Source organism: Eptesicus fuscus, chromosome 3, assembly GCF_027574615.1.
Source record: "Eptesicus fuscus isolate TK198812 chromosome 3, DD_ASM_mEF_20220401, whole genome shotgun sequence".
Classification (NCBI taxonomy): domain Eukaryota; kingdom Metazoa; phylum Chordata; class Mammalia; order Chiroptera; family Vespertilionidae; genus Eptesicus; species Eptesicus fuscus.
Genome location: NC_072475.1, coordinates 1753605 through 1781110, shown reverse-complemented (window position 1 = coordinate 1781110; position 27506 = coordinate 1753605). Strand labels below are relative to the sequence as shown.

At 55.0% G+C, this 27506-nt stretch overlaps 1 protein-coding gene across 1 annotated transcript; it reads left to right on the top strand.

Moving 5' to 3' along the window:
• The first annotated feature begins 365 nt into the window (after positions 1-365).
• On the top strand, positions 366-27506 carry TMEM50B (transmembrane protein 50B). The gene is made up of 7 exons (XM_054713459.1): positions 366-490; positions 16623-16756; positions 18128-18240; positions 20174-20241; positions 22513-22605; positions 25130-25187; positions 26261-27506. Exons 2-7 carry the CDS (start codon positions 16658-16660, stop codon positions 26304-26306), a joined length of 477 nt encoding a protein of 158 aa, XP_054569434.1. The 5' UTR covers positions 366-490; positions 16623-16657; the 3' UTR covers positions 26307-27506.

The following is a 27506-nucleotide window of genomic DNA, read 5'->3' as shown; positions in this document are numbered from 1 at the left end:
CTCCATGGCTGAGGGGGGGCCTCCATGGCTGGGTGGGGGGCTGGAGAGGGCATCTGTGCGGCCTCGGTTCCAAGGCACCGAGGGCCCCGCCTTCAGGTGCAGGGGCGCAGGCGGCCTCCCCGACGCTGCACGTGAGGTCGCTGCAGAAACGCGGCGCTGGCAGCCCCGGCGCGGCCGCCGGAGGGTCGCACGGGGCCGGTCTGTGCGGCCGCCAGTCGCACTGCGCGGAGTCCCGCAGAGCTGCGGCCATGGCCCCGCCCCCTAGAGCCTCGCCCCGCCCCTTGAGCCTCGCCCCGCCCCCGGCCCACCACTTGCCGCGCGCCGATTGGTCGCTGCGGTGCGCACGGCGCCGCGTCCCGCCCCTCGCGCTCTCCCCTCGCGCCGCCCTCGGCTCGCGGCCCCGGCTGAAGAGGAGCGGAGCCCGCCGGCCGGGCCGCGGCGCAGGCCTCCCCTCGGCGCCCCCCGGGCCGGCGTGGGCGGCGGGAGTCGGGTGAGTGCGGGCGGCGGTCTCCGCGGCCGGGGAGGCGCCCCAGGGGGCCGGGCCGGGCCTGCGGAGGGCGGCGGTGCCCGGCGGTGCCCGGCGGAGCGGGCCTCGGGACGGGGGCCTCCGCCCCCCCTCCGGCCCAGCCGCGTCCCCTCGGCCCGGGCGGGTCGCACTCCGCGCTGCCGCGCCGTCGCAGGGCTGCACCGGGTGGGGGGTCAGGGGAGGTTTGCGGGGCGAGCCCGCCGGCTTCCCCGGCGGGAGGACAGGGCCAGGCCCGCGCGGGGCGGCTCGGGGCTCCGTGGTCGCTCCGGCCCCTCCGAGCCTGTGCCGGGCCCGAGCCTGTGGAGGGCAGGGTCGGCCTCCCCGGAGGGAGCCGCGCGGCGAGGTCCCCGGTGCGGAGCGGAGGTGCCGGGAGGGCGCTGGGGCGGGAGGGCGTGTGGTTTACGGCGAGCACCTGGGCTTCCGAGGGAATTAATGTGAAAGCAACACAGGGCGGGTGTGTGTGTGTGTGTGTGTAACACATGGCGGTGTGTGTGTGTGTGTAACACAGGGCGGTGTGTGTGTGTGTGTGTGTAACACAGGGCGGTGTGTGTGTGTGTGTGTGTGTGTGTAACACATGGCGGGGTGTACCTGTGTGTGTGTGTGTGTGTGTGTGTGTGTGTCTGCGTGTCTGCCTCCCATGGGAATGGCTGTGTCACCAGCGTTTACGCTTCTTCAAGGCGTGAATGCCCTCCTCTCAGCCCCGCCTGCCTGTCCTCATCCCTCTCTCTATTTTTGAAGATTTTTTAAGTTAAATCTTTATTGTTGAGTCAGTCCCTCTTAGCAGTCCCTCCCGGGCCCTTCCTCCCACCATCCTGGTCACTTCTCTCCTTTCCACCTGCCGAGCTTTCCGACGAAGAACAGACGTTAAACATTCTTACCGGGAATGGCGTTGCAAGATTTCCTTCTTTTTAACAGATTTTTAATGTTTCCATTAGTTCACATTCAACAGTATTTGCACTGGTTTCAGGTGCGCAGCCTAGTGGCTCCCTTCTTAAAGGGGCCGTCAGCGTTTGCTTTGCGTGTGGATGGGGTGGAAAAGCAGGTTTGGGGCGCAGGGGCGGAGGCGCGCCCCCCCCCCCCCCCCCCGCAGCCTCTGCCCTCGGTGCCCTCGGAGGGTGCCCTCGGAGTCCGGCCGCCTGAACTGGCTGGTCTCCCTGATTCCCTTCTGGGTCCAGGCTTCAGCATTTATCTGACCAGCTGTTCCTATCTGCTCCTTTTAATTGATTACAGCCATATATTCTGGTTGTAAGTTTAACACCACAGAAGAACAAGTAAAAAATTCATACAGCATAAAAGTATATAAAGTATAAAGGTAGAATTCCTTATTTCTTCGCTTTGCCTCCTTTACAGCCTGAATCCCACTCCCTAGAAGGGGATCAGACCGTAATACTGTTGGGTACTTGGCTTACTAAAAAGACACATTTTTGAATCAGTTCTGTGAACCTACCTCATTTTTAAAATCCCATTTTTTGGAAGTATTCTGATATATTTTTCAGTCCCTTGTTGATGGACATTTTGGTTGTTCCTGGGTATCAGCTATTAAAAGCATTGCTGCGTAAAAATCCTTTTGGCATTGTAGGGTAAGTTAATTAGCTATTAAACAGATCAGTGTAAATTAATGTTCTTTTCCATCTTCCTAGAGCGGATTTTATCATTTAAGGCAGGAGCTAGTTCTGTTGGAATGCCTTTAGAAGCTGTGTGTCCTTTTATATTTAGAGGTTGGATTGAGAAAATTTTGAGAACCAGGTTAATATGGGGAACGTAATTAACTTTGTTGCCACTTAGTGGCTTGACTTTCAGGTTATATTGACTCTGATTGGCTTGGCAAGAATAGAGAGGGCCTTTAGGGAGAGAAATGGGAATTGACATATTTTGTTTAATAACGTCTGGTGGTAATCCCCTTGGATGTCCAACAGTAAGAGGACTTCTTGTTCTCTTAAAAATTTTTATTGATTGCTTTTAGAGAGGAAAGGAGGGAGAGACAGAGACCGGGATGTCAGTTTGCTCCACTTACTTATGCACTCATGGGTTGAACCTTGTATGTGCCCTGACCGGGGTTCGAACCTGCGGTCTTGGAGAATAGGGACAATGCTCTAAGCAACTGAACTACTTGGCCAGGGCTCTTGTTGTCCCTCTCTCTTTTTTAAAGATTTATTTATTTACTAGAGGCCTGGTGCACGAAAATTCGTGCACTCGGGGGTGGGGGTCCCCCTCAGACCAGCCTGCACCCGCTTGTAGTCCAGGACTCCTTGGGGGATGTCCACCTGCCACCAAAGCGGGCCTAAGCTGACAGTCAGATATCCCTCTGGCAGTCCGGGAGCCCTCGGAGGATGTCCGACTGCCGGCTTGGGCCTGCCGTCAGTTGGACACCCTTAGCGCTGCCGAGGAAGCCGGAGAGGCTCCCGCCACCGCCACTGTGCTCCCAGCCGTCAGCCCAGCTTGTGGCTGAGCGGAGCTCCCCCTGTGGGAGCGCCTGACCACCAGGGGGCAGCTCCTGTGTTGAGCGTCTGCCCCCTAGTGGTCAGTGCACATCATAGTGACCGGTCTTTCCTGGTCGTTCCACTGTTGGGGTCAATTTGCATATTACCCTTTTATTATATAGGATAGGATTTATTTATTCTAAATATTTCTATTGATTTCAGAGAGGAATGGAGAGGGGGAGAGAGATAGAAACATCAGTGATGAGAGAGAATCATTGATCAGCTGCCTCCTGCATGCCCCCCACTTGGGATTGAGCCCGCAACCCAGGCATGTGCCCTTGACCAGAATCAAACCTGGGACCCTTTTAGTCTGCAGTCTGATGCTCTTATCTGCTGAGCCAAACTGGCTAGAGGCAAAGATTTGTTTTATTTTATTTATTTATTAAATATATTTTTATTGATTTCAGAGAGAAATGGAAAGAGAGAAAATCAATGATGAGAGAGAATCACCGATAGGCTCCCTCCTGCACGCTCCCCACTGGGGATTGAGCCCACAACCCGGGCACGTGCCCTTGACTAGAATCAAACCCGGGACCCTTCAGTCTGCAGGCCGACGCTCTATCCATTGAGTCAAACCGGCCAGGGCAGATTCGTTTTATTTTAGAGAGAGAAGAAGGGAGAGGGGGAGAGAGATGGAAACATTGATGTGAGAGAGAAACATCCATTTGGCAGCCCCCGCCACACTCCACCCACTGGGGATTGAGCCCACAACCTTGCGTGTGCCCTGACCAGGAATTGAACTGGCTACTCCTTGGTTCATGGGACAACACTCAACCAATTGAGCCAGTCGGCGAGGCTTGACTAAGCTTCTTTTACTGTGAGATGTAAAACAGATATGCATATTTACTTTAAAGAATATTATTGCAGTGATTATCACTGTATCTACCACCGATGAAGAAACAAGACATTTACATCTTCCAGAAGTAGCCTCTGTCCTGATTATTTTGGTGAATCTTTGTCTTGCTCTTTTTTAAAATTTATTTTTATTTTATTTTTAAAATATATTTCATTGATTTTTTACAGAGAGGAAGGGAGAAGGATAGAGAGTTAGAAACATCGATGAGTGAGAAACATCGATCAGCTGCCTCCTGCACACCCCCTAATGGGATGTGCCCGCAACCAAGGTACATGCCCCTGACTGGAATCGAACCTGGGACCCTTCAGTCCGCAGGCCGACGCTCTATCCACTGAGCCAAACCGGTTTCAGCTCTTTTTTTTTTTTTTTTTTTAATATATTTTTATGATTTTAGAGAGGAAGGAAGAGGGAGAGAGATAGAAACATCAATGATGAAAGAGAATCATGGATTGGCTGCCTTCTGCAAGTCCCCCATTGGGGATCGAGCCCACAACCCGGGCAGGTGCCCTTGACCAGAATCGAACCTGGGATCTTTCAGTTCGCAGGCCGACGCTCTATCCACTGAGCCAAACCTGCTAGGGTTCTCTTGCTTTTTAAATAGGCTTTACATGCCCTGGCTGATGTGGCTCAATTGGTTGAGCGTTGTCCCATGTACCAAAAGGTCGCAGGGCACATACCAAGGTTTCAGGTTCGATCCCCAGTCAGGGTGTGTATGGGGAGCATTCAATTGATGTTTCTCTCTCACATCGATGTTTCTCTTTCTCTCTCTCTCAAATCAATGAAAACATATCCTCAGTGAGGATTAAAACAAATAAGTTTTATTCAACGCTGGCTGGGGCTTCCCTTTGCACCTGCCTTGGCCTGGCACTGCCTGCTCATCTGCTCCACCATCCCGCAGTGGTCCCCACTCTCGTTGGGGCCTCTCAGGGCTGGCAGCACCTCCACTGCCACCCGGTGCCAGTGCAGAGTCGCCAACACCCACATGTTCCTCACCGCCCCCTGGTGGTCAGTGCATGTCTAACTCCCGGTTGGTCGAACTCCCACCTATGGGGACAATTTGCATATTAGCCTTTTATTATATAGGACGTAAAAATACACATATACAGGATGTCCCCAAAAATGTATACACACTTTATTTTTATTTATTTATTTATTAATATATTTTTTATTGATTTTGGAGAGAAAGGGAGAGGGAGATAGAAACATCAGTGATGAGAGAGAATCATGATTGGCTGCCTCCTGCACACCCCCCCACTGGGGATCGAGCCCGCAACCTGGGCATATGCCCTGACCAGGAATCAAACCGGTGACCTCTTGGTTACTGGGTCAACACTCAACTGCTGAGCTACAGCTGGCTGGGCTGTATACACACTTTAACAGCTGATTCTATTACATTTTGAAAATGAAATGTGCCCAGTTGGTGTGGCTGAGTGGTTGGGTGTAGACCTATGGATCAAGAGGTTTCTGGTTCGATTCCCAGTCAGGGCTCATGCTTAGGTTGTGGGCTTGATTGCTGGTAGGGGGCGTGCAGGAGGCAGCTGATTGATGTTTCTCCAATCTCTCTACCCCTCTTCCTTCCTCTTTCTTTAAAAAATCAATAAAAACAGCCCACCTGGTATGGCTCAGTGGTTGAGCGTCGACCAGGAGGTCACAGCTCAATTCCGGTCAGGGCACATGTCTGGGTTGTGGGCTCGATCCCCAATAGGGGGTGCGCAGGAGGTAGCTGATCAATGATTCTCTCTCATCATTGATGTTTCTCTCTCTCCCTCTCCTTTCCTCTCTGAAATCAATATGTATGTGTGTGTGTGTGTGTGTATGTGTGTGTGTTTATATATTTATATATATTAATAAAATAAAACCATATAACCAAATGAAATGTATTTTAATAAACACTGCCTTTATAATTATTCAAAGTGTGTTTACATTTTTTTGGGACACTCTGTATATACACATCCTATGTAATAAAAGCCTAATATGCTAAGTGTCTGGTCGTCTGGTCTGCCCTTCAATCAAGGGTAATATGCTAATGACACGCTAAGGCTGCTCAACTCGCTATGACAGGCATTGACCACCAGGGGGCAGATGCTCTGACTGGTAGGTTAGCTTGCTGCTAGGGTCCAGCCAATCTGGACTGAGCAGGACAGGCCAGACATACATTTGGGATTCTCAAAATAAGTCCACTTTTAATTGCCAGTCACAATTTGATAATTCGATGCTACAAAGACTCTCGTGCCGTTGAAGCAACATTTTACTGATGACTTTTCGGTTTTCCATTTGTCTTTCGTTCAGTTGATGTGGCACCCATTTTCCTTCCTTTAAAATCTTTCCCATCGCCTGTAAACGATCGGAATTTGTTTGCTGAGCAACGTTTAATCTTTCTGCAAGTTGTTTTTGAGTTTGACACGCATCTTCATCCAATAATGCTTGTAATTGTTGATCTTCAAACTTTTTCAGTTGACCTGGACGTTCTTTGTCTTTCACATGGAAATCATCACTTTTAAAGCGTTTAACCCAGCGTTCACAAGTATCCTGAGATGGAGCATGTTCACCATAAGCTTCTCGAAGTATACGATAACTTTATCTTGAAAATGAAGTAATGAATTAAAACTTCCCGCAAATGCTCTTTTTTTGGCACAAAATTCGACATTTTTAAGCGTAAAAATATGTATGATGTTAACACCTTCAGCAAATTTGACATGGAGTTTTGAAGCTTGTTGTCAATATAACAAAATAGCATACATATCAAATATATCAACATATGTGTAACTCCAGCTAGTGAAAAAAAATCCGCATTATTAACCAGTACACCTAGTAGTTTTGAATGAGTGGTGTTAAACATAAAATTCCCTTACAAGTAGGTAGCACGTCTCAGTTTTTTCACTGTTGCTGAGAGTGCCACAAAGAACGGGTTTTAAGAGGATTTAAGGATTAGGTGTTTATGTAGTACTTAGGGAAAGAAATGTCTCAATAAGTTACATATAATTGGTTAATGTTCCAAAGAGCAACAAAATCAGACCTTTGGAGTTAATATTTTCTACCAGGCCATAAAATCATAGCACCGTATTAATTTCTGCAGTTAAATTTCAACCTTATAGGACTATACACTGTACCTTTATTAACAGTGGATTTTTTATTAAATAAACTGATAACAAAATTCTTTCCCCCCAGAGGGCATATGAGATCCAAATAGGCTTCATAGGAAATGCTGGAGCTTTCTAAACGCGATTAAAACTGTCATAATCGTAGGCACAAACCGGACGGCAGGCAAGGCCGGAGATGTCCCTGGGCCAGGGATGGAGCAAGCAGAACGGCTCCGGCTTCCCTGCCTGCGGACGGCCTTTCCACTTGCGGTGGGCAGCGAGGGGGTCCCAGGCAACGGTTCCCCTCCCTCAGGGCCTCTGGGCCTCCTGTGTGGACCCAGCGCTGCAAGGACAGCAGAAGTACGGTCTGTCTGGTCTGGTCTGGTCCGGTCCGGTCCGGTCCGGTCGAGGGAGACATGGGCCCAGGGCGGGGGCCGCCTGCCTGCAGTTCTCAGGGTAGGTCAAGGCCGAGCCCTCGAGAGAAACCAAGATGGCGGCATAGGTTAAACACCTAACCTGCAGCCGGGCACAACAATTTCAAAAATACAACTAGAGGTCAGAACGGACATCGTCCAGAACCACAGGAAAGTTGGTGGACTGAAATGCCCACAGCTGGGGGGAAGGAGAAGGCCACGGGGACAGTCGGGGAAGCCGTAAAAGCCTGAGGTATGGAGAAACGGGCGGAGACACGAGCACACGCGCCTTCGGGGAGGATGGAATCGGAGAGGAGGGGGCGGCTGATGACCTGGCCGGAGTTCACTGGCAGGAAGGAGATAAAGGCTCCGGAGTGCGCTGAGCACCGGCTCCGATTGCACTGAACCCCATTCCGGGCGAAACCCTGGGAAACTCACTCACTTTCGCAACTCCGCCGCCCCCGCAGGCCGCCCGGCCCGGGACGCTGGGGACGCCGCCGCAGCGGCGGCGCCCGGAGCCCGGCGGCCTCCCAGCACCCGTCCCCGCCGCGCAGCCCCCGCGCGCCTGGTGTCGCGGGCCGCGCGCCCCGCACACCGGACGGAGGCCCGGGCGCCCTCTCCGTGCACCTCCCGGCGGCGCTAGACTTCAGTAGAGTTGACTGAATTCAAGGGATTAAGAAGTATAAATTGGGGGGACGCCGCGGCGGCGACGTCCGGAACACGGCGATGGCGGTGCCTGGAGCTCGGCGGCCGCCTAGCGCCCGTCCCAGCCGCGCGGCCCTCGCGCGCCTGGTTCCGCGGGACGCGCGCTCCGCGCACCGGACGGAGGCCCGGGCGCCCTTTCCGTGCACCTCCCGGCGGCGCTAGACTTCAGTAGAGTTGACTGAAATGAAGGGATTAAGAAGTACAAATTGAGAAGTTTGAAAAAGATGGCGGCGGAGGTTAAAGGCTGTTCTGTTGCCTCGCACCCAGCGAAATCGGAGGGGATGAGGTGTGGAGGTGCGTGGGTCTGGCTGGTGGCGGGGGAAAGGGGCTTTTGTTCCAAACCTAAGGGAGATTAGCTCTCCATCACCCTGAAACCCATCTTCTGGCGAACCCCGGGAGACCCAGATGCCTGCGGGGAGAGGCGGGACTCTTGCAGAGGTGCGCCCAGCAATCAGTGTTTGCTGCGCTGGAGTGCGGAACGAGGGGACTTAGACACATGGAAGGCAGAAGGACCAGACTCACAGCCATCGAGGCTCGCCGCACCATGGCCTGTTGGCGCCCTGAGACCCCGCCCCGCCCTGGGACCCGCCCCGCACGTTTTGAAGATCTGCCCCGCAAGTCTTGCAGGCACACCTGCGCCCCAAGCAACGGCTTATGCATGTGGGTGGCCTGCCCTCTGGCAGCGGACCAGATGATCTGCTGTTCTAGTCGGACTGCTCCAGGGCCACTCAGACAGGAGGAAGAAACTACAGTTTTTACTGTAATCCTTGCTGAGTGCCTAAGGCAGTAGCTGATCTACACCCCATTGGAGACCCAGAAAGGAGGGCATCTAGTGGTCTGTGGGAGATGACACCAGATTTCAACCACGTGCATAAGGGACACATTCAACGGGAATATTCAGTGAACGCCAAAGCTTTGCTGCACCAAGACCCGGCCCATAAACGTGTCTCCTGCACAGCAACTCTTCCTTTATAGACAAAGAGAGCCCCCCCAGTGACACCAACAACAATCAAGACTTAACTATACAAAGGAGGACCAAGATGGAGGCATAGGGCGGAAGCCTGATTGTTGCCTACCACAACAACTTTGAGACTACGACAAGAGAGCAGAGCAGACACCATCAAAGACCACCATAGGGCTGGCTGAGTAGTTGCTCTACAACTAGAATAAAAGAGGGGTATGTGGGATGATGCTGATGCCGGTGACCCAAAGACCACACTTTAAGAACTACAGCTCAGGCGACACAAAAGAACTATGGCTCAGGCGATACAACAGCGGCCTGGAACGTGCTCGGCGCAGTTCCCCCGGCGGTCTCCGGCTGAGGGGACGGCTCCACTGGCAGCCAAGCACGGACAGACGAGCCCCTATGAGACATGGGGTGGGAGACTCCGCGCTTGCTGACCTCTGAGTCCGTCAAGAATCTCAACGCCCCGGAAGCGGCCAGGTGCGCATGCTCGGTGACCGGCCACCGATGCAGACCCAAGGGCCGACGCAGCGACGCCAGACTGGCCCACCGCCATGCACCGGGTGCACCGGAGCTTCGCCGAGCCGCCGCCCGATGAGTTCTGCAGCAGCCATACTGGAGCTCTGGAAGGATGGCCAGGGGAATTGCTGAGGGGGGATTGACCGGCAGGAATTGGGATCGGGAAGACGGGGCCCCGCTGAGACCCGGGTGCGGGCGGGGTTGCGCGCCTCTGGGCTCGGGTGTGGTCACACGCCTCTGGGTATAAGTGAGGCCTCACGTCCCTGGGTCTAGGTGAGGCCACATGCCCCTGGGTCCAGGTGAGGCCGGACTCCGGGTCCGGGTGAGGCCAAGTGCCCCTGGACCCGGATGACGCTGGATCCCGTGCCCGGGCGAGGCCAAGCGCCCCTGGGTCTGGGAGAGCCCACACACCCCTGGGTCCAGGCGAGACCATGTGTCCCTGGATCCGGGTGAGGCCGCGTGCACCTAGGCCCGGGTGAGCCCAAGTGGCCCTGGGTCTGGGAGAGGCCAAGCGTCCCAGGGTCCGGGTGAGACCATGTGTCCCTGGATCCGGGTGAGGCCTCGTGCACCTAGGCCCGGGTGAGGCCACGTGCCCCTGGGTCTGGGAGAGGCCAAGCGTCCCTGGGTCCGGGCGAGACCATGCGTCCCTGGATCCGGATGAGGCCTCGTGCACCTAGGCCCGGGTGAGCCCAAGTGGCCCTGGGTCTGGGAGAGGCCAAGCGTCCCTGGGTCCGGGTGAGACCATGTGTCACTGGATCCGGGTGAGGCCTTGTGCACCTAGGCCCGGGTGAGCCCAAGTGGCCCTGGGTCTGGGAGAGGCCAAGCGTCCCTGGGTCCGGGTGAGACCATGTGTCCCTGGATCCGGATGAGGCCTCGTGCACCTAGGCCCGGGTGAGCCCAAGTGGCCCTGGGTCTGGGAGAGGCCAAGCGTCCCTGGGTCCGGGTGAGACCATGTGTCCCAGGATCCGGGTGAAGCCTCGTGCACCTAGGCCCGGGTGAGCCCAAGTGGCCCTGGGTCTGGGAGAGGCCAAGCGTCCCTGGGTCCGGGTGAGACCATGCGTCCCTGGATCTGGGTGAGGCCTCGTGCACCTAGGCCCGGGTGAGCCCAAGTGGCCCTGGGTCTGGGAGTGGCCAAACGTTCCTGGGTCTGGGTGAGACCATGTGTCCCTGGATCCGGGTGAGGCCTCGTGCACCTAGGCCCGGGTGAGCCCAAGTGGCCCTGGGTCTGGGAGAGGCCAAGCGTCCCTGGGTCTGGGTGAGACCATGTGTCCCAGGATCTGGGTGAGGCCTCGTGCACCTAGGCCCGGGTGAGCCCAAGTGGCCCTGGGTCGGGGAGAGGCCAAGCGTCCCTGGGTCCGGGTGAGACCATGTGTCCCTGGATCCGGGTGAGGCCTCGTGCACCTAGGCCCGGGTGAGCCCAAGTGGCCCTGGGTCGGGGAGAGGCCAAGCGTCCCTGGGTCCGGGTGAGACCATGTGTCCCTGGATCCGGGTGAGGCCTCGTGCACCTAGGCCCGGGTGAGCCCAAGTGGCCCTGGGTCTGGGAGAGGCCAAGCATCCCTGGGTCCGGGTGAGACCATGTGTCCCAGGATCCGGGTGAGGCCTCGTGCACCTAGGCCCGGGTGAGCCCAAGTGGCCCTGGGTCTGGGAGAGGCCAAGCATCCCTGGGTCCGGGTGAGACCATGTGTCCCTGGATCCGGGTGAGGCCTCGTGCACCTAGGCCCGGGTGAGCCCAAGTGGCCCTGGGTCTGGGAGAGGCCAAGCATCCCTGGGTCCGGGTGAGACCATGTGTCCCAGGATCCGGGTGAAGCCTCGTGCACCTAGGCCCGGGTGAGCCCAAGTGGCCCTGGGTCTGGGAGAGGCCAAGCGTCCCTGGGTCCGGGTGAGACCATGCGTCCCTGGATCTGGGTGAGGCCTCGTGCACCTAGGCCCGGGTGAGCCCAAGTGGCCCTGGGTCTGGGAGAGGCCAAGCGTCCCTGGGTCCGGGTGAGACCATGCGTCCCTGGATCTGGGTGAGGCCTCGTGCACCTAGGCCCGGGTGAGCCCAAGTGGCCCTGGGTCTGGGAGTGGCCAAACGTTCCTGGGTCTGGGTGAGACCATGTGTCCCTGGATCCGGGTGAGGCCTCGTGCACCTAGGCCCGGGTGAGCCCAAGTGGCCCTGGGTCTGGGAGAGGCCAAGCGTCCCTGGGTCTGGGTGAGACCATGTGTCCCAGGATCTGGGTGAGGCCTCGTGCACCTAGGCCCGGGTGAGCCCAAGTGGCCCTGGGTCGGGGAGAGGCCAAGCGTCCCTGGGTCCGGGTGAGACCATGTGTCCCTGGATCCGGGTGAGGCCTCGTGCACCTAGGCCCGGGTGAGCCCAAGTGGCCCTGGGTCGGGGAGAGGCCAAGCGTCCCTGGGTCCGGGTGAGACCATGTGTCCCTGGATCCGGGTGAGGCCTCGTGCACCTAGGCCCGGGTGAGCCCAAGTGGCCCTGGGTCTGGGAGAGGCCAAGCGTCCCTGGGTCCGGGTGAGACCATGTGTCCCTGGATCCGGGTGAGGCCTCGTGCACCTAGGCCCGGGTGAGCCCAAGTGGCCCTGGGTCTGGGAGAGGCCAAGCATCCCTGGGTCCGGGTGAGACCATGTGTCCCAGGATCCGGGTGAGGCCTCGTGCACCTAGGCCCGGGTGAGCCCAAGTGGCCCTGGGTCTGGGAGAGGCCAAGCGTCCCTGGGTCCGGGTGAGACCATGTGTCCCTGGATCCGGATGAGGCCTCGTGCACCTAGGCCCGGGTGAGCCCAAGTGGCCCTGGGTCTGGGAGTGGCCAAACGTTCCTGGGTCTGGGTGAGACCATGTGTCCCTGGATCCGAGTGAGGCCTCGTGCACCTAGGCCCGGGTGAGCCCAAGTGGCCCTGGGTCTGGGAGAGGCCAAGCGTCCCTGGGTCCGGGAGAGACCATGTGTCCCTGGATCCAGGTGAGGCCTTGTGCAACTAAGCCCGGGTGAGGCCACGTGCCCCTGGGTCTGGGAGAGGCCAAGCGTCCCTGGGTACGGGTGAAGCCAGATCCTGGGTCCGGGTGAGGCCGTGCGCCCCTGGATCCATCCGGGTGAGGCTGGGTCCCAGGCCCGGGTGAGACCACGCGCCCCTTGGGTATGGGTGAGGCCACGTGCCCCTTAGTCCAGGTGACGCCGTGCCCCTGGGTTCGGCCGAGACCAAACCAGAGGGAGTCGGACCTCCATTACCACCATTTGTCCACCATCCAGAGCTGAGGGGTCAGTGCTGACATGTACACATAAGGAACTACTGGACATCGAAATTGGGTCTCAAAAGAACTGTTGGTCCAGGCGGAAGCTCGCTACAGATTGATTCATTTGCCTGTCAGCATAAATATTATTGCTCGTCTCACATTCAGTTCTTATTAGTATATATCTAGTGACATAGGGGAGGGGAGGGGGAGGGTGGGGGGAGGGGGAGAGTTCAACCAAAGGACCTGTATGCATGCATATAAGCCTATCCAACGGTTAAGTTCAACAGGGGATTGGGGCATGCGTGGGGAGAGGGGTGGGATGGGAATGGGGGGATGAGGACAAATATGTGACACCTTAATCAATAAAGAAATTAAAAAAAAAAAAAAAAAAAAAAAAAAAAAAAAAAAAAAAGGCCGAGCCCTCTGCAGGGAGTGAGGGTCCCCTGCTGAGGCAGCGGCTGGGTGGGAGGAGGGGGAGCTGTGTTAGCCCGTGAGCAGGCCCAGCCGGCCCAGCTGAGCACAGATGGGATCTGGGCCGGTTCCCGCAGTCGGTCCTTCAGGGAGACGCTGCGGGAGCAGCCGGGACAGGTGTGTCTGAAGTTCCACGCTTCCCCTGGCCCCTCACCCCTCGCCTGGGGCACAGCTGCTCTGCTCAGCTCTCCCGTGACGCGCCTTTCCTGTCCTCTATTGATCTGCTGGCGCTCAAACTCCAGCCCCTCTTGACAAGAAGAGGAACATTTTGGAGGCTTTGCCTGTCTGGATATGTTTTTTAAAAATATACTAGCTCTAGCTGGTTTGGCTCAGTGGATAGAGCGTCGGCCTGCAGACCAAAGGGCCCAGGTTTGATTCCGGTCAAGGGCACGGACCTTGGTTGCAGGCTCCTCCCCAGCCCAGGCCCTGGTCGGGCTCGTGCTGGAGGCAACCAATCCATGTGTTTCTCTCACATCAGTGTTTCTGTCTCTCCCTCTCTCTCCCACTCTCCCTAAAATCAATGGGAAACATCCTCAGGCCCTAGCCAGTTTGGCTCAGTCGGCCTGCGGACTAAGGGTCCTGGGTTTGATTCCGGTGAAGGGCACGTGCCCGGGTTGTGGGCTCCATGCCCAGGAGGCAGCTAATCAATGATTCTCTCTCATCATTAATGTTTCGAACTCCTTCTCCCTCTCCCTTCCTCTCTGAAATCAATAAAAATGTGTTTTAAAAAAGAAAGAAAAATATTCTCGGGCGAGGATTAACCAAAAAAATAAAAAAAGCCCCCTGAAAAGGAGTCAGATTTTCTCTCAGAGAGAGTCGCTTCTATTAGGGACAGGAACATCACCTGACGTGTGAGAAGGTTTGTGGGTCAGACCAGTGACCCCTAGTTCAGCTCTAAAATCTTGGCTTTTTGGCCTGGTGGTGGCTCAGGTGGCTGAGCATCGTCCCAGCTACACGCCTGCACCTGCATCACCCCCCCCACACCCCCCCCCGCAGTGAGGACACAGGACGTTTCCTCACCCAGAAGCTCCCTAGACGGCTCTCGGGCCCTGTGGGCAGCCACTCTGATGGCCGGGACCATTGACTCGTTCGCCTCCTGAGCTTCATGTAAATGGAACCACACGGCCTGTGCTCCTTGTGTGGGCATTCTTCCCTTTGTCGTGTTTCTGAGGTTTTCTCTGTGTGGCTCTGAGCCAGTTCCTTCTCCTGTTGCTCAGTAGGGTTCTGTTGTGTGCCTTGGTGATAATTCTGTTGAGGAGCATTTAGGTTGGGTTCGGGGTTGTTATGAGTAAAACTACAAACTTTCGTGCACAGACCTTTTCTGTGTGCAGGATGTGCTTTTACTTCCCTTGGTGATACTAGGAATGGAATTGCTGGGTTATAGGGAGGTTTACTTCTAACTTTATGAGAAACGGCCACCAGAAATGCATGGGATTTCCAGTTCTACGTTCTTGCTAACATTTAGTGTCATCTTTTACATTGTAGCCGCTCTAGTGAAGGTGTGGTGTTCCATTCATTTGTATTTCCCTGATGATCAATGATGTTAAATGCCTTTTTATATGCTTTTGGTAATTGACTTTTTAAATCTTTTGCCCATTTCAGGTCTTTTTTTTTCTATTTATGTTTTATTTTTCAATTACAGTTGACTTATAATACACTAGAAGCCCAATGCATGAAGATTCGTGCAAGAATGGGCCTTCCTAAAAAAAAAAAAAGAATGGGCCTTCCTTTCCCTGGCTGCCAGCACCGCCTTTCCGCTCTGGCCCCCAGAGCCGCCTCTCTCTGCTCCAGCCCTGCCTTCCCACGCGACGCCTACCAGCCGTTCGGCACCTGCATATGCAAATTAACCCGCCATCTTTGTTGGGTTAATTTGCATGCTCACTCCTGATTGGCTGGTGGGCATCGCGAAGGTACAGTCAGTTTGCATCTTTCTCTTTTATTAGTGTAGATTAGTTTCAGGTGTACACCCCAGTGATTAGATATTCTGTCACTTACTAAGTGACCATCCTGATAAATCTTGCACCCATCTGCTATCACACACATAGTTATTACAGTACTAGAGGCCCGGTGCATGAAATTTGTGCACTCCTGGGGGAGCGGGTCCCTTGGGGGCAGTCAGACATCCTTAGAGCTGCTATGGAGGCGGAAGAGGCTCCCGCCACCGCCACTGTGCTTGCCAGCCATGAGCCTGGCTTCTGGCTGAGCGGTGCTCCCCCTGTGGGAGCACACTGACCACCAGAGGGAAGCTCCTGCGTTGAGCATCTGCCCCCTGGTGGTCAGTGTACATCATAGCAACTGGTCGTTCCGGTGTCGGGCTGAAACCGGCTCTCCGACATCCCCCGAGGGGTCCTGGGTTGCAAGAGGGTGCAGGCCAGGCCGAGGGACCCACCAGTGCATGATCGAAGCCGAGGAGGGATGCGGGAGATTGGCCAGCAGGGGAGGGGCCACAGAGGGCTCCAGGGCATGTCCGGTCCTTCTTGCTCAGTCCCAATTGGCTGAACCTCAGCAGGAAGCTAACCTGTGAGTAAGAGCATCTGCCCCCTGGTGGTCAGTGCACATCATAGCGAGAGGTTGAGTGGCCTTAGCATATCATTAGCATATTACGCTTTGATTGGTTGAACAGACAACCGGACACTTAGCATATTAAGCTTTTATTATATAGGATTAGTGACTATTTTCTGTGCTGTTCTTTACACCCCATGACTATTCTGTAACAACCAATTTCTACTTCTTAATCCCTTCACCTTTTTCCCCCCACCTAGCCTTCCAGCACCCGCCCATCTGGCAGCCGTCAAATGTTCTCTGTATCTATGAGCCTGTTTCTGTTCTGCTTGTTTCTGTTTTTCAGATTCAGTTGTTGATAGGTAGTATTTATTGCCATTTTATTGTTCATATTTTTCACCTTTTTCTTTTCTTCTCCTTAAAGAACACCCTTTAACATTTCATGTGCTGCTGGTTTGGTGGTGATGAGCTCTTTTATTTTAGCTTTTTCCTGTGTGGGAGGCTCACTTCTGTCCTTCCATTCTAATGATAGCTTTGCTGGGTAGGGTGGTCTTGGTTGTAGGTCTTTGCTCTTTTACCACTTGGAATGGGAGAGGTGGCACAGTTTGCAGACGTGCTGTAAAACCACGTGCTGTAAAACCACGTGCTGTAAAACCACGTGCTCGGTCAGCAAGCCGTGAGCCCGTGTCCTAGCACAGTCCTCGCGCGCACCTGGTACATCTCGGTAGTATTCGTGGAAGTACTGGATTTTCTTCTTGGCTGTGGTAGATTTGTGGTCAAGTAAATAGTTTCAAAGCTTTACATTTGTGTTAGAGCTTTAAAAGGGACATTTGTGTTAGACGCTCCACTTCTTAACGTATTCCCTCTGTGGTTTTGTCTTTATTTGCAGACACGGCACTTAACGACAAAGCGGCCTCCGGGGCCATGGCGGGCTTCCTGGACAACGTCCGCTGGCCGGAGTGTGAGTGCGTGGACTGGAGCGAGCGCAGGAACGCCGTGGCCTCGGTGGTGGCAGGCGTGTTGGTAAGTGAAAGCCCCTTGGCCACATTTAGGCTCATTGTTCGCCCCGAACGTTCATGCTGATCCCTTGGAGCTGTGACTGCCATCGGAGCTGTTTGTGTCCCTGCGGTTTGTGTGAATAGCGATCGCAGTCTGGGGGCTGTTACCGAACAGTGTGGAAAGCCCTGGTTCGTTTGACCTGGAAACTTGCAAACGTAAAGTCATCTCTTCCGTCTCGTCGATGATACAGTTGTTGCAGGCAGAGGCATTTTAAAGTTGCTGTGTAAGTCCTCTAGGGGCCTCAGAGGCTCGGGATTGGATGCAGCCATTGTCACTGTGGTGAGGCTTGGCGTTCGGCTGTGTGGGCCGCAGTGAAGGCCTCGGCTCGGGGAGCTGAAGCCGCAGGCCCCAGGGAGCCCAGGCCTTCCCAGCGGCAGCGCTGGAGGAGCAGGAGAGCGGGAGAGACCTGCTCAACTTCCGTTGCTTCCCAGCACTTCTGACTTTCTATTCCTGAAAATGTCAGGCATATAAACAAAAATGGAGAGACTGGTGTAAAGAGCCCCTCTCCCATCTTACTCCTTTTACTTACCATCCAGCCTCAAAAAAAAATAAAATAAAATCATGACCAATTTTTCTTTAGCATTCCATCAACCACTCCTTGCCCCAACCGCCTTTTTTAAAACAAATGTCAGTTTCTATTACATTTACAAATTCATCTCTTTGAGTATATAGTTCTCTGCCTGAAGTCCAATAGAAAAAAATCACCGCAGGAACTAAAGGTAATTGTGAAGCAGTCTCCACGCAGAATTCTTTCAGGTGTTTCCAAGTCTTTTTGCTTTTCATGGTCATCTCGTCTGCCCTTAATTTGTCTATGAAATTCATTAGCAGCGTGTCTAATTTAAGTCCATTCAGCCTAGTTTACATAGAAGCATTGCTCTTGACAAACTTATGTGCAGTCAGTCAGACAGGATTTAATCAGATTGCTTAACTAGTATGTAGTGGGCTAAATCATTTTGGAGACATGACAGCTGACCGCTCACTGGTGGAAGCAGAGGTGAGGGCACATTAAGCCAGGACGGTTCAGAGGGTGAGACACCGTCATCAGGAAGCGCGTTGGTTGGAGGTTGGTCAGAGCCGTGGTGGCGGTAAGGACAGTGGGGGAAGGTCAGACAGTTCGTGCCAAATGATGACTTTCCATGCGCACTGAGAGCAGAACTTGAGGATCTGACACCGGTTTCACAGCGGCTCACTCACAGGAACAAGTAAACAGGGATTCGTATTTTTCATTTTCCAACATCCCAAACTCGAAGCAGAGAGACGTCCTGAGCCGTGGTGCCGGCGGGCAGGGAGGGGGCGGGCGGCACGCGTGCTCCCAGTGACGGGCTCTGTCTCCAGTTCTCCGCAGGCTGGTGGGTGATGATCGACGCGGCCGTGGTGTACGCGAAGCCCGAGCAGCTGAACCCCGCCTTCCACACCTGCGGGGTGTTCTCCACGCTGGCCTTCTTCATGTAAGGCAGGCCCTCAGCCGGGAGCCCGGAAAGATGCTTGCCTGAGGCTTGGTGCTGTCTGCTGTCGGAAATGACTAGTTCAATTGATGGATTCTTCTTTTTTTTGAGAATTTATATAAGAGTTTATATAAGTCAAACTGGTGACAGATGCTGGGGAGCAAGATCTCAAATGCTCCCTGATGGAGTCTTCTTTAACTGCTAAATAAATAAATACATTCCCACGTTAAAAGGAAAAATGAGTGCTGATTTGGTCAGATATCATTTTAGCACCTATAAAGATTGTCATGTGATTTTTCTCCTTATATTTGTTAAACTGATCACTCTATCAGTGCCAAGGTTATTTTTTATATTTTAATACCTCTGAATATCAGGGTGCTTTTTTTGGTTATTGTTAACCCTCACCCGAGGATATTTTTTCCATTGATTTTTTTTTCAGGGGAGGGGGAGAGAGACACATTGATTAATTGCCTCCCACACACGCCCCAGCCAGGGCTAGGGAAAGAGCCTTCAACCTAGGTAAATGCCCTTCACCAGGAATTGAACCCTCGACCCTTTGGTGTGTGGGCCAGTGCTCTACCACTGAGCCACACCAGCCAGGGCTCAGGGTGCTTTTTATGTGGCCAGATGATGATGCTCTCTGAACACATAATAATCTGGCCACTCAGTGTGTGTGTGTGTGTGTGTGTGTGTGTGTGTGTGTGTATGTATATATTTATATATATATATATATTAGAGGCCTGGTGCCTGAATTCGTGCATGGGTGGGGGCCGGCCAGCCTGGCCAGGGGGAGGGGACATGGGTGGTTGGTTGGTCTGCCTGCTAGTTGAACTCCTGGTCGAGGGGACAATTTGCATATTAGCCTTTTATTCTATAGGATAGACACTGAGTGGCCAGATTATTATGCATTCAGAGATCATAATAATCTGGCCACTCAGTGTAGTCAGTGGTGTCTTATAATTACGGTTGATAACATTTTTTCTTTCTTGGCAGTTTAAAAAGTAATGGTGAATTTTAAAAATCAAGGCATCTTAGAGTTAATGAAATATGTTACATTTCTAGATTTTTAGTGAATCATCTTTAAGTATTGTCATGCACTCAACTTTCACCATGGAGGATTATTTTTTAAATGGGTTACTTGACTGTGTTTGCCATTATTGGGGGTGGGGCGGGGCAGGATTGGTCTCAAATGAGAAAGAAATGGCTTTTCTTTTTTATTAAATCATTTTCAGGTTTATCCATTATCTCACTTCATAAAAGAATTTGAAAGCTTTTCGTGGATGTCATTTAATAATTAAAAAACGTCGAACATTAAGGTTATAGAATTTCCTTAGACTGTCAGGACCTTGTTGCAGTTTCATTGTGGGGGAATCGCTCCCGTGCGTTCAGAACGCTGCGAAAAGGCCGTTTCTGCTGCAGAAGCACTGGCCTGACGACGTGGACGAGAGCGGCCTGCGGCCGGCCCACAGACCTCGTTTTCTGAGGGTTAGAGATGGGCCAGGGCACGTCACTCAACACCAAGAGACCTTGAAGCTCTTTACAATATTTTCTCCTTATTTTATTTTAATTTCCCCCTCCACTCCCCCTCAATCACCACTGAAACCTTGAAACCCTTCATTATAACAAGAACCTTAAATGGTGGGGCGCACCCTGAGTCATCGGGGTAAATGTAAGCCAGGCAGAGAATCCAAAAAATGGCCTCTCCTCATCTCTGGGGACCAGCCACAGTCATCTCTGCAAGCAGGGGTGTTTGGGGTGCACCGTGGGAAGCTAAGACCAGCAGCACCTCTGTGTGCACAGGGGATGAAGGTGAAAGGTACGTTCAGTTATTCAGATGCTGACGTGACTGAGGAGTGCTTTCCTGCTGATGGTGTGTAGGCACCTGTGAGTGTTGAAGCGCCGAGAAAGCTCATTTCGGGCTTTTGTCTCGTTTCAGGATAAACGCGGTGTCCAATGCCCAGGTGAGAGGCGACAGCTACGAGAGCGGCTGTTTGGGAAGAACAGGTAAAGGGAGAGGCCTCCCAGCAGACAGAGCGAAGCCGCTGGTGCGCCGGGGGGGCCGGCGCGGCTAAGTCCTAGGAAAGTGGAGGTTCCGCCGGAGCTGCTGTGTGTGTCATGTGACGGCGCATGGGTGGAGATGAACGTTACTGCGCAGAGCCAGCGGGTGGTGGCTCAGTCACTCTCCCGCGGCGGTGATGGCCTGTTCTTACCAGCGCCGGCCAGTGCTGCTGCCCGAGACGCCGACCAGGCAGAGTGGCCGTCGGGAGATGAGGCCGGGGCTCGTGTTTCACGTCTGTTCTGGTTACCGGTAACCACCACGCCCTGCGGCAGCATCGCTTCGAGCGTGTGCTGTTTGTCTGTGAAGCCTTTTTCTGGAGTTTGAATCGTCACCAGTAGTCTTTTCCTTTTGCTCAGGTTGTAACACATCTGCTGGAACCACGGGGTCTGTTTTCAGTGGGATCTCCGTGCTGTATGCAGAAGGCGGGGCTAGAAACTATTTCCGGCCTCTAAGGACGAGGCAGGGGTTTGTGCGGTTATGGCTGGAAATTTGGAGTGGGGGCGTTGAAAGATGCGTAACAATACTAGGGACTACTTCTAGAACACCTGGTGTGTGCCGGGACTGTCCCGAGTGCTGCGGCGTTACCCCATTTAACCGGCCCGGCGTTCCCGGGAGGGACTGTCCCGAGTGCTGCGGCGTTACCCCATTTAACCGGCCCGGCGTTCCCGGGAGGGACTGTCCCGAGTGCTGCGGCGTTACCCCATTTAACCGGCCCGGCGTTCCCGGGAGGTAGTGCTCTTGTCCCCACTTTCAGGTGAAGGCACTGGGCACAGGCTGCTTACGTAACTTGTCCGAATTCACAAGCGAGGGAGTGGGATTTGACTCTCACCACCTGGCTCTAAGCCCGGCTGTTAGCCACCACATTGCTGTTTCTAGTTGAGCATTTGGCCTCTTTGTCTGATGTGGTCATACACACACACACACACACACACACACACACACATACATACACACATACACTAGAGGCCTGGTGCACGGATTCGTGCACTAGTGGGGTCCCTCGGCCTGGCCTGCAGGGATTGGCCTGGCCTGTGGGGATCAAGCCAAAACCAGCTCTCTGACATCCCCTGAGGGGTCCCGGATTGCTAGAAGGTGCAGGCCAGGCCAAGGGACCCTACCGGTGCACGATTGGGGCCAGGAAGGGACCGTGGGAGGGCTCTAGGCTATGTCCAGTTCATCTCGACCAGTCCTGATGGGCCGGACACCAGCAGCAAGCTAACCTACTGGTCGGAGCGTCTGCCCCCTGGTGGTCAGTGCGTGTCATAGTGACTGGGTGAACGGTCGGACACTTAGCATGTTAGGCTTTTATTATATAGGATATTGTCAGCTTGATTGAGTATAATTTGTAGAAAATAAAACTCACCAGTTTAAAGTGCCCAGTTCAGTGAGTTTTGACAAATGTCTACAGTTGTGGGACTTTGCCACCATCATGATGTAGAACTTTGCCATCACTCCAGGAAGTTCCCTCCCCGCCTTGTGGTTACCCCTTCCCCCCACCTCCTGGCCACTCTTATTTGACAGACATTGCTGTGGGTTATGTGACTAGTAACTGTTTTCTGTGGAAAATTTCATTGCACCTTCCCTGGATTCTTTAGCTTAAAAGTAGGACGTGTATTAGCCTTGGGTCTCTCTGGATCCAGAGCCCGTACTTTTACCCTCTCTGAGTCATTGTGTGTTATGCCATGACCATTCCCTACACAGAGGAAGCGTGCCATGTGGTTTTTGCGTGTTTCTGTGTTGCATCCGGCGGGAGGGCTTAAGAAGTGAGGGCTGAGGGTTTGGTAGGCTTGCTCACGTGTCGCACCACACTGAGTAACGGCAGGATTTCAACATCGGTCCTTACAGCCTCTCATTCCTTCGTGGCGATGGCTACCTGAAACACCTTTGCTACTTCTAACGGAACAATTACTTTGGCAATGTACTAGTATACAACAGGGTAAATTTTCAGTTAGGGTGTAATTAATCAACTTAGTCAAATAATTACAAAGCTTGCCTGGTTTAGTTCATTCAGCCGTTAGTTTCTCTAGCCAGGAGAAAGGTAATGTTCCCTTGGAGTTTTTAAACATCTTCCTTCAGTTAGCTGTTCGAGCAGGTGCATGTGAGCATGTGACGTGTGTGACATGCAGAGCGTGTGTGAGGTCAGCAGCGTCTCCGGTGTTAGGTTCCCTAAGACGGAGTGCGGGGCGGGCGACCTCACGCAGCTGTTCTTCACGCAGGTGCTCGCGTCTGGCTCTTCATCGGCTTCATGTTGATGTTCGGGTCGCTCATCGCTTCCATGTGGATTCTCTTTGGTGCCTACGTTACCCAGAGTGAGTAAGCGTTCCCTGTGTTCTCGGGGAGGCGAGGGGTCCCCGATGCTCACTGAGTCTGCTCCTCCCCTGGAGTGAGCTGAGTGTCGGTGCTCAGTCGCTTGCTGCAGGGAGACTGCAGGTGTCGTCGCAGGGGCTGTGGGGTGCAGTGGGCGGCCTGGCCAGGACACGTGCCACCGGCAAGACCGTGGCACAGAGTCGGGCAGCGCAAGGGAACAGCGGGGAGGGACTGTGCTGGAACACCACTGCTCCCCAATGTGTCCAAGGCGTGTCATGTAGTTCATTCCGAACCCTGATGGCCAGTGCGTGTGCCCTCCCTGGGCGGAAAGCGCATCTTAAATCAGCTTTACTGAGATGTGGTGTCACGTCCTGTGACTCGCCATCCAGCATACAGCTCAGTGTGTAAGTTCAGCGCTGTGCCCGCCACCAGGTCCACTGCAGGACTTGTCGCCCCACAAAGCCCCGACCCCCTGGCGGTCCCTGCCGCCACCCTCCCGGCCCGACAGCACTCCCCTGCTCCGGGGTTCTGGTCCCAGCCTTACAAAGGGCTCGGCAATCTGGAGAAGGGGCTGTGCGTAGATGAAGAAGGAGTCCAAAGACGAAAGGTAATTTTGAAAGGCATTGGGGGTCAGGGGAGCTTCAGCTAAAGGAACTGAAGACTACCTCCTGTCTAGGACCTGCTTTTAATAGCACAATGTGTCCTAAGGCAGGTGGAGACATACACTTCAAAGGTACAGTTTCAGAGGGTTTACAGAGATTGTCAGATTGGGGATAGCCTACAGCTGTTCCGGTGTTTGGCCAACAGGAGGCAGTATCATGCCCTGAGCTGTCTGGCAGTTCAGTCCTATTCAGTTTAGGGGAGATGCTCTTTAGCCGTCCCAGATGATTCTGCCTGATTCAGCCGTCCCTGCTGCACTGCCGTGCTGGAACTGGCTTCCGGCACCTGCTCCTGCTCCGGGCAGCTTGGCCTGCTGGTGTAAGCGGGTCCTGAGGGAAGCGCGCTCTCCGCTCTCTGACCCCTGTCCGCTCTCTGACCCCTGTCCGCTCTCTGACCCCTGACTTGCGGGCGGTGAGGCCCGGCTTCCGTGGAGGGCCTGCGTGGCTACTTGAAGCAACGCGTGAACGTCCCGGTTTCTGTTAGGAAACAGGCGTGTGGGAAGGTCCGGGCCAGTGCGGGCTGTGCACTCAGCGGTTGCGTCTTCATCGTTGAAGAACCGGCACGTGCCGAGCAGCCTCTGGGCCGTGGGCCTCGCCCCGTGTTCCTCGCGTTGTTCATAGTGCGCTTTGCTCTCCTTTCTTCGTGAACGGAGCACGCTTGCACCTCGGAGCCTTTCTTTCCAACACACGTTCCTGGTCTGTCACTGCAGCTGTCTCACACCGCCGCTCACTGTCACTGCAGCTGTCTCACACCGCCGCTCACTGTCACTGCAGCTGTCTCACACCGCCGCTCACTGTCACTCACTGTCAGTCACTCACTGTCACTCACTGTCAGTCACTCACTGTCAGTTACTCACTGTCAGTTACTCACTGTCACTCACTGTCACTCACTCACTGTCACTCACTGTCAGTCACTCACTGTCAGTCACTCACTGTCAGTCACTGTCAGTCACTCACTGTCAGTCACTCACAGTCACTCACTGTCAGTCACTCACTGTCAGTCACTCACTGTCACTGTCAGTCACTCACTGTCAGTCACTGTCAGTCACTCACTGTCACTCACTGTCAGTCACTCACTGTCAGTCACTCACTGTCAGTCACTCACTGTCAGTCACTCACTGTCACTCACTGTCAGTCACTCACTGTCAGTCACTGTCAGTCACTCACTGTCAGTCACTCACTGTCACTCACTGTCAGTCACTCACTGTCATCCAGCAGCGAGCCGCAGCCCCAAGGGGCCGTCCTGCACTGCGCACTGCGTGGCCCCACCTCCCTCGTGCCAGGCTGTGCTGCCCCGATGCCCATGTTCCAGAGGGGAAACCAAGGCGTGAGGAGGGGACCCATCTGTTGGTGGTCATGCGCTTAGTGGTGGAGCTGGGGTGCGGCCGGGTGTGGCTCAGCCCTGGCGCTCAGCCCGCCGCTGCATGCCAGAGGCCCACGCGGACGTGCCCTCGCCCGCGGTGGTTCTCATCAGCTCCGTAGCCCACGGACCCTGGCTGTGCACAGCGATGGGAGCCGGTGCCAACTTCCCTTCTCCTCGTGTGGAGACGGGGACTTGGCCCGGGGAGACCCGGTGGGAGGACGTGGGGGGTTACAATGGCCCTTCTCCCTGCCGCACCTGCACGCAGACTCAGAATCGAGAGGGAAAGGAACGGTCAGACCTGCGTCACCAGGAGTCCCTCGTGTCCCTGTGTTTCTGTCCGGTGATGGAGGAGGACGTCCAGAGGGAGAGCAGGCCTTGGGTTTGGGCGCAGAGACGAGCCTTTTCTGAGTTCAGTTTCGTGACCGCCGTCTTAGAGGAAGGAGTGGCCGCAGGTTGTGTGATGCTCGAGCCGTTGCCCGTGTAACCGTGCGCTGTCCTCCGCAGATACCGATGTTTACCCAGGGCTGGCGGTGTTCTTCCAGAACGCGCTGATCTTTTTAAGGTAGGTGCTGGTTTCTCAGCCACCTTAGAACAGGTGCGGAGATGCCATCTCTCCTGTAAGGGCAGCGTGGACGGGGGGACTCGCACACACGAACCCTTAGGCTAGGACCATGCACGGAGCGTCTTAGAACGGAGCCGTCTGCGATGAAGAGCGTGCACAGGCCGTGTACCAGGGGCCGCTGTGTGCAGGGCTTTCTACTGGCCCTTTATTCCCATTTAGTGACCTTAAACGTAGAAAGCAGGGGTGCTCGCATTTAATAGACGCAGAAACGGCCCCGAGCTGACCGAGACGCCCAGCAAGGGGTGCAGAGCTGACGGAGGGATGCCCAGCCCGGGGGGGGGGGGCGGCATGCAGAGCTGACGGAGGGACGCCCAGCCGGGGGGTGGGGGGATGCAGAGCTGAAGGAGGGACACCCAGCCCGGGGGGGGGGGGGATGCAGAGCTGAAGGAGGGACACCCAGCCCGGGGGTGGGGGGGTGGGCGTGCAGAGCTGACGGAGAGACGCCCAGCCCGGGGGGGGGGGGGGGGCGAGGTGCAGAGCTGACGGAGGGATGCCCAGCCCGGGGGGGGGTGGGGGGGGGCGTGCAGAGCTGACGGAGGGACGCCCAGCCCGGGGGTGGGGGGGGTGCAGAGCTGACGGAGGGACGCCCAGCCCGGGGGGGGGGGGCGAGGTGCAGAGCTGACGGAGGGACGCCCAGCCCGGGGGGGGGGGGGGTGCAGAGCTGACGGAGGGATGCCCAGCCCGGGGGGGGGGGGGGGGGCGGCGTGCAGAGCTGACGGAAGGACGCCCAGCCGGGGGGTGGGGTGCAGAGCTGACGGAGGGACGCCCAGCCAGGGGGTGGCGGGTGCAGAGCTGACGGAGGGATGCCCAGCCGGGGGTGCAGAGCTGACACTGACCCCAGGTCGCTGCATCCATAGCCTGTATTTTCTTAAAAAACAAACAAGCACAAACGTAGGCGGTGCCTTTATTTAAAAAGACCCGGATGGGGCTGCGCCCGTGTGCACAGACCGGGCTGGGGGCTGGCTTTCCTGGTGCCGGCCCAGCTCCCCTCACGGCTGCTTTCCTGTCCTCAGCACGCTCGTCTACAAATTCGGGAGAACTGAAGAGCTGTGGACCTGAGGTCACTTCCGAAACCTCCTCCTCTGCCATATTCTACTTGTAGATACGTTTTTATTATCGTTCAATGTAGCTTTCACATCGTCAGATAGAATAGGTTGTACATTAATGTTGTGTTGCTTTACACTTTCATGCTCTGAGTTTTGAAATAGTTTTCTGTGTTTTAATGACTAGATTGTTGATATGTATATAAGACTGTACAGATAGAGGGTATCGCCTTTTATTCCTGCTGAGGCTGGGTCTGCGTCCCGAGTCGGGGTATCATCACATGATGCAGAGTTCACTGCTTTGCTTCCAAGTCCCCAGATGTACCAGAAAATACAAATAAGCGCCGAGCCATTCAAAGGGTGTTTCAGCAAATTGTAATTTATTTTGTCTTAAAAATGACATTTTTTAAAGGAAATGTTTGTTGTGTATTAAAGAAGTGGATTTTTCTATGAAGAATTTTTAAATGCCTGAAGGACTGGTTTGAAAGCCTATTTTGGAAACGACTCCTTGACTGTGACTAATTGAGGAGGGGACCCCGATGCGCTGAGCCCGCTTCCGTGTGGTTTCCGTGAAGATGGAGGGCGGCGGGCGGCCCAGCAGCAGCGTCTGGCACCGCGGGGGTCGGCAGCGAGCACGGCTGAGGCAGCTGCGCCCAGAAGCACGGCCTGGCCCGGCGGACGCGTTTCAAGATCCAGTCCTTCCCCCGGGGTTCTGACCTGGGGAGGGTGAGGATCCGCGTAGTTCCCTGCAGCGGCTCCAGCTCTGGGCTTGGGCGCGTCCTGCAGGTGCTCTGTCCTGAAGCGCCACGGCCCCGCCCGACAGCCGCGCGGAGCTGGACACACCGCCCTGGTGGCCCCGCCAGCGGCCAGGGGCCCCGGGCCCTTCGCTGCGGCGGCTCCCGGGCCCTGCAGGTCTGTGTCGCACGTTTGCCTCCGGGGGCTGTCACAGCCTTTCACAGAGGACGCGCCGTCGGTGAGCCGTCTGCAGCCGTGCGGCCGCGGCGCCCTTCCCCGGGCCACGTGCGTGCGGAGCGGGTGCTGACGCCGAGCCGGGCCTGCGGCCTCCTGTCCTGGCGGTTGCTGTCTCACTGTCCGTGTGTCTGTCTTGCTTCAACACATGGTCAGGCTAATGACATGTTCCCGTTCTCTTGTCACCTGTTGCAATAATCGCTCCTCGCACACCCTGATGTTATTAAATCTTGGAGAAAACAAGCCA

Coding starts and splice junctions, on each gene's coding strand:
- TMEM50B (XM_054713459.1), top strand. CDS start 16,658: ATGGCGGGCTTCCTGGACAACGTCCGCTGGCCGGAGTGTGAGTGCGTG. Junction 16,757..18,127: donor CGGTGGTGGCAGGCGTGTTG/GTAAGTGAAAGC, acceptor CTCTGTCTCCAG/TTCTCCGCAGGCTGGTGGGT. Junction 18,241..20,173: donor TCCACGCTGGCCTTCTTCAT/GTAAGGCAGGCC, acceptor GTCTCGTTTCAG/GATAAACGCGGTGTCCAATG.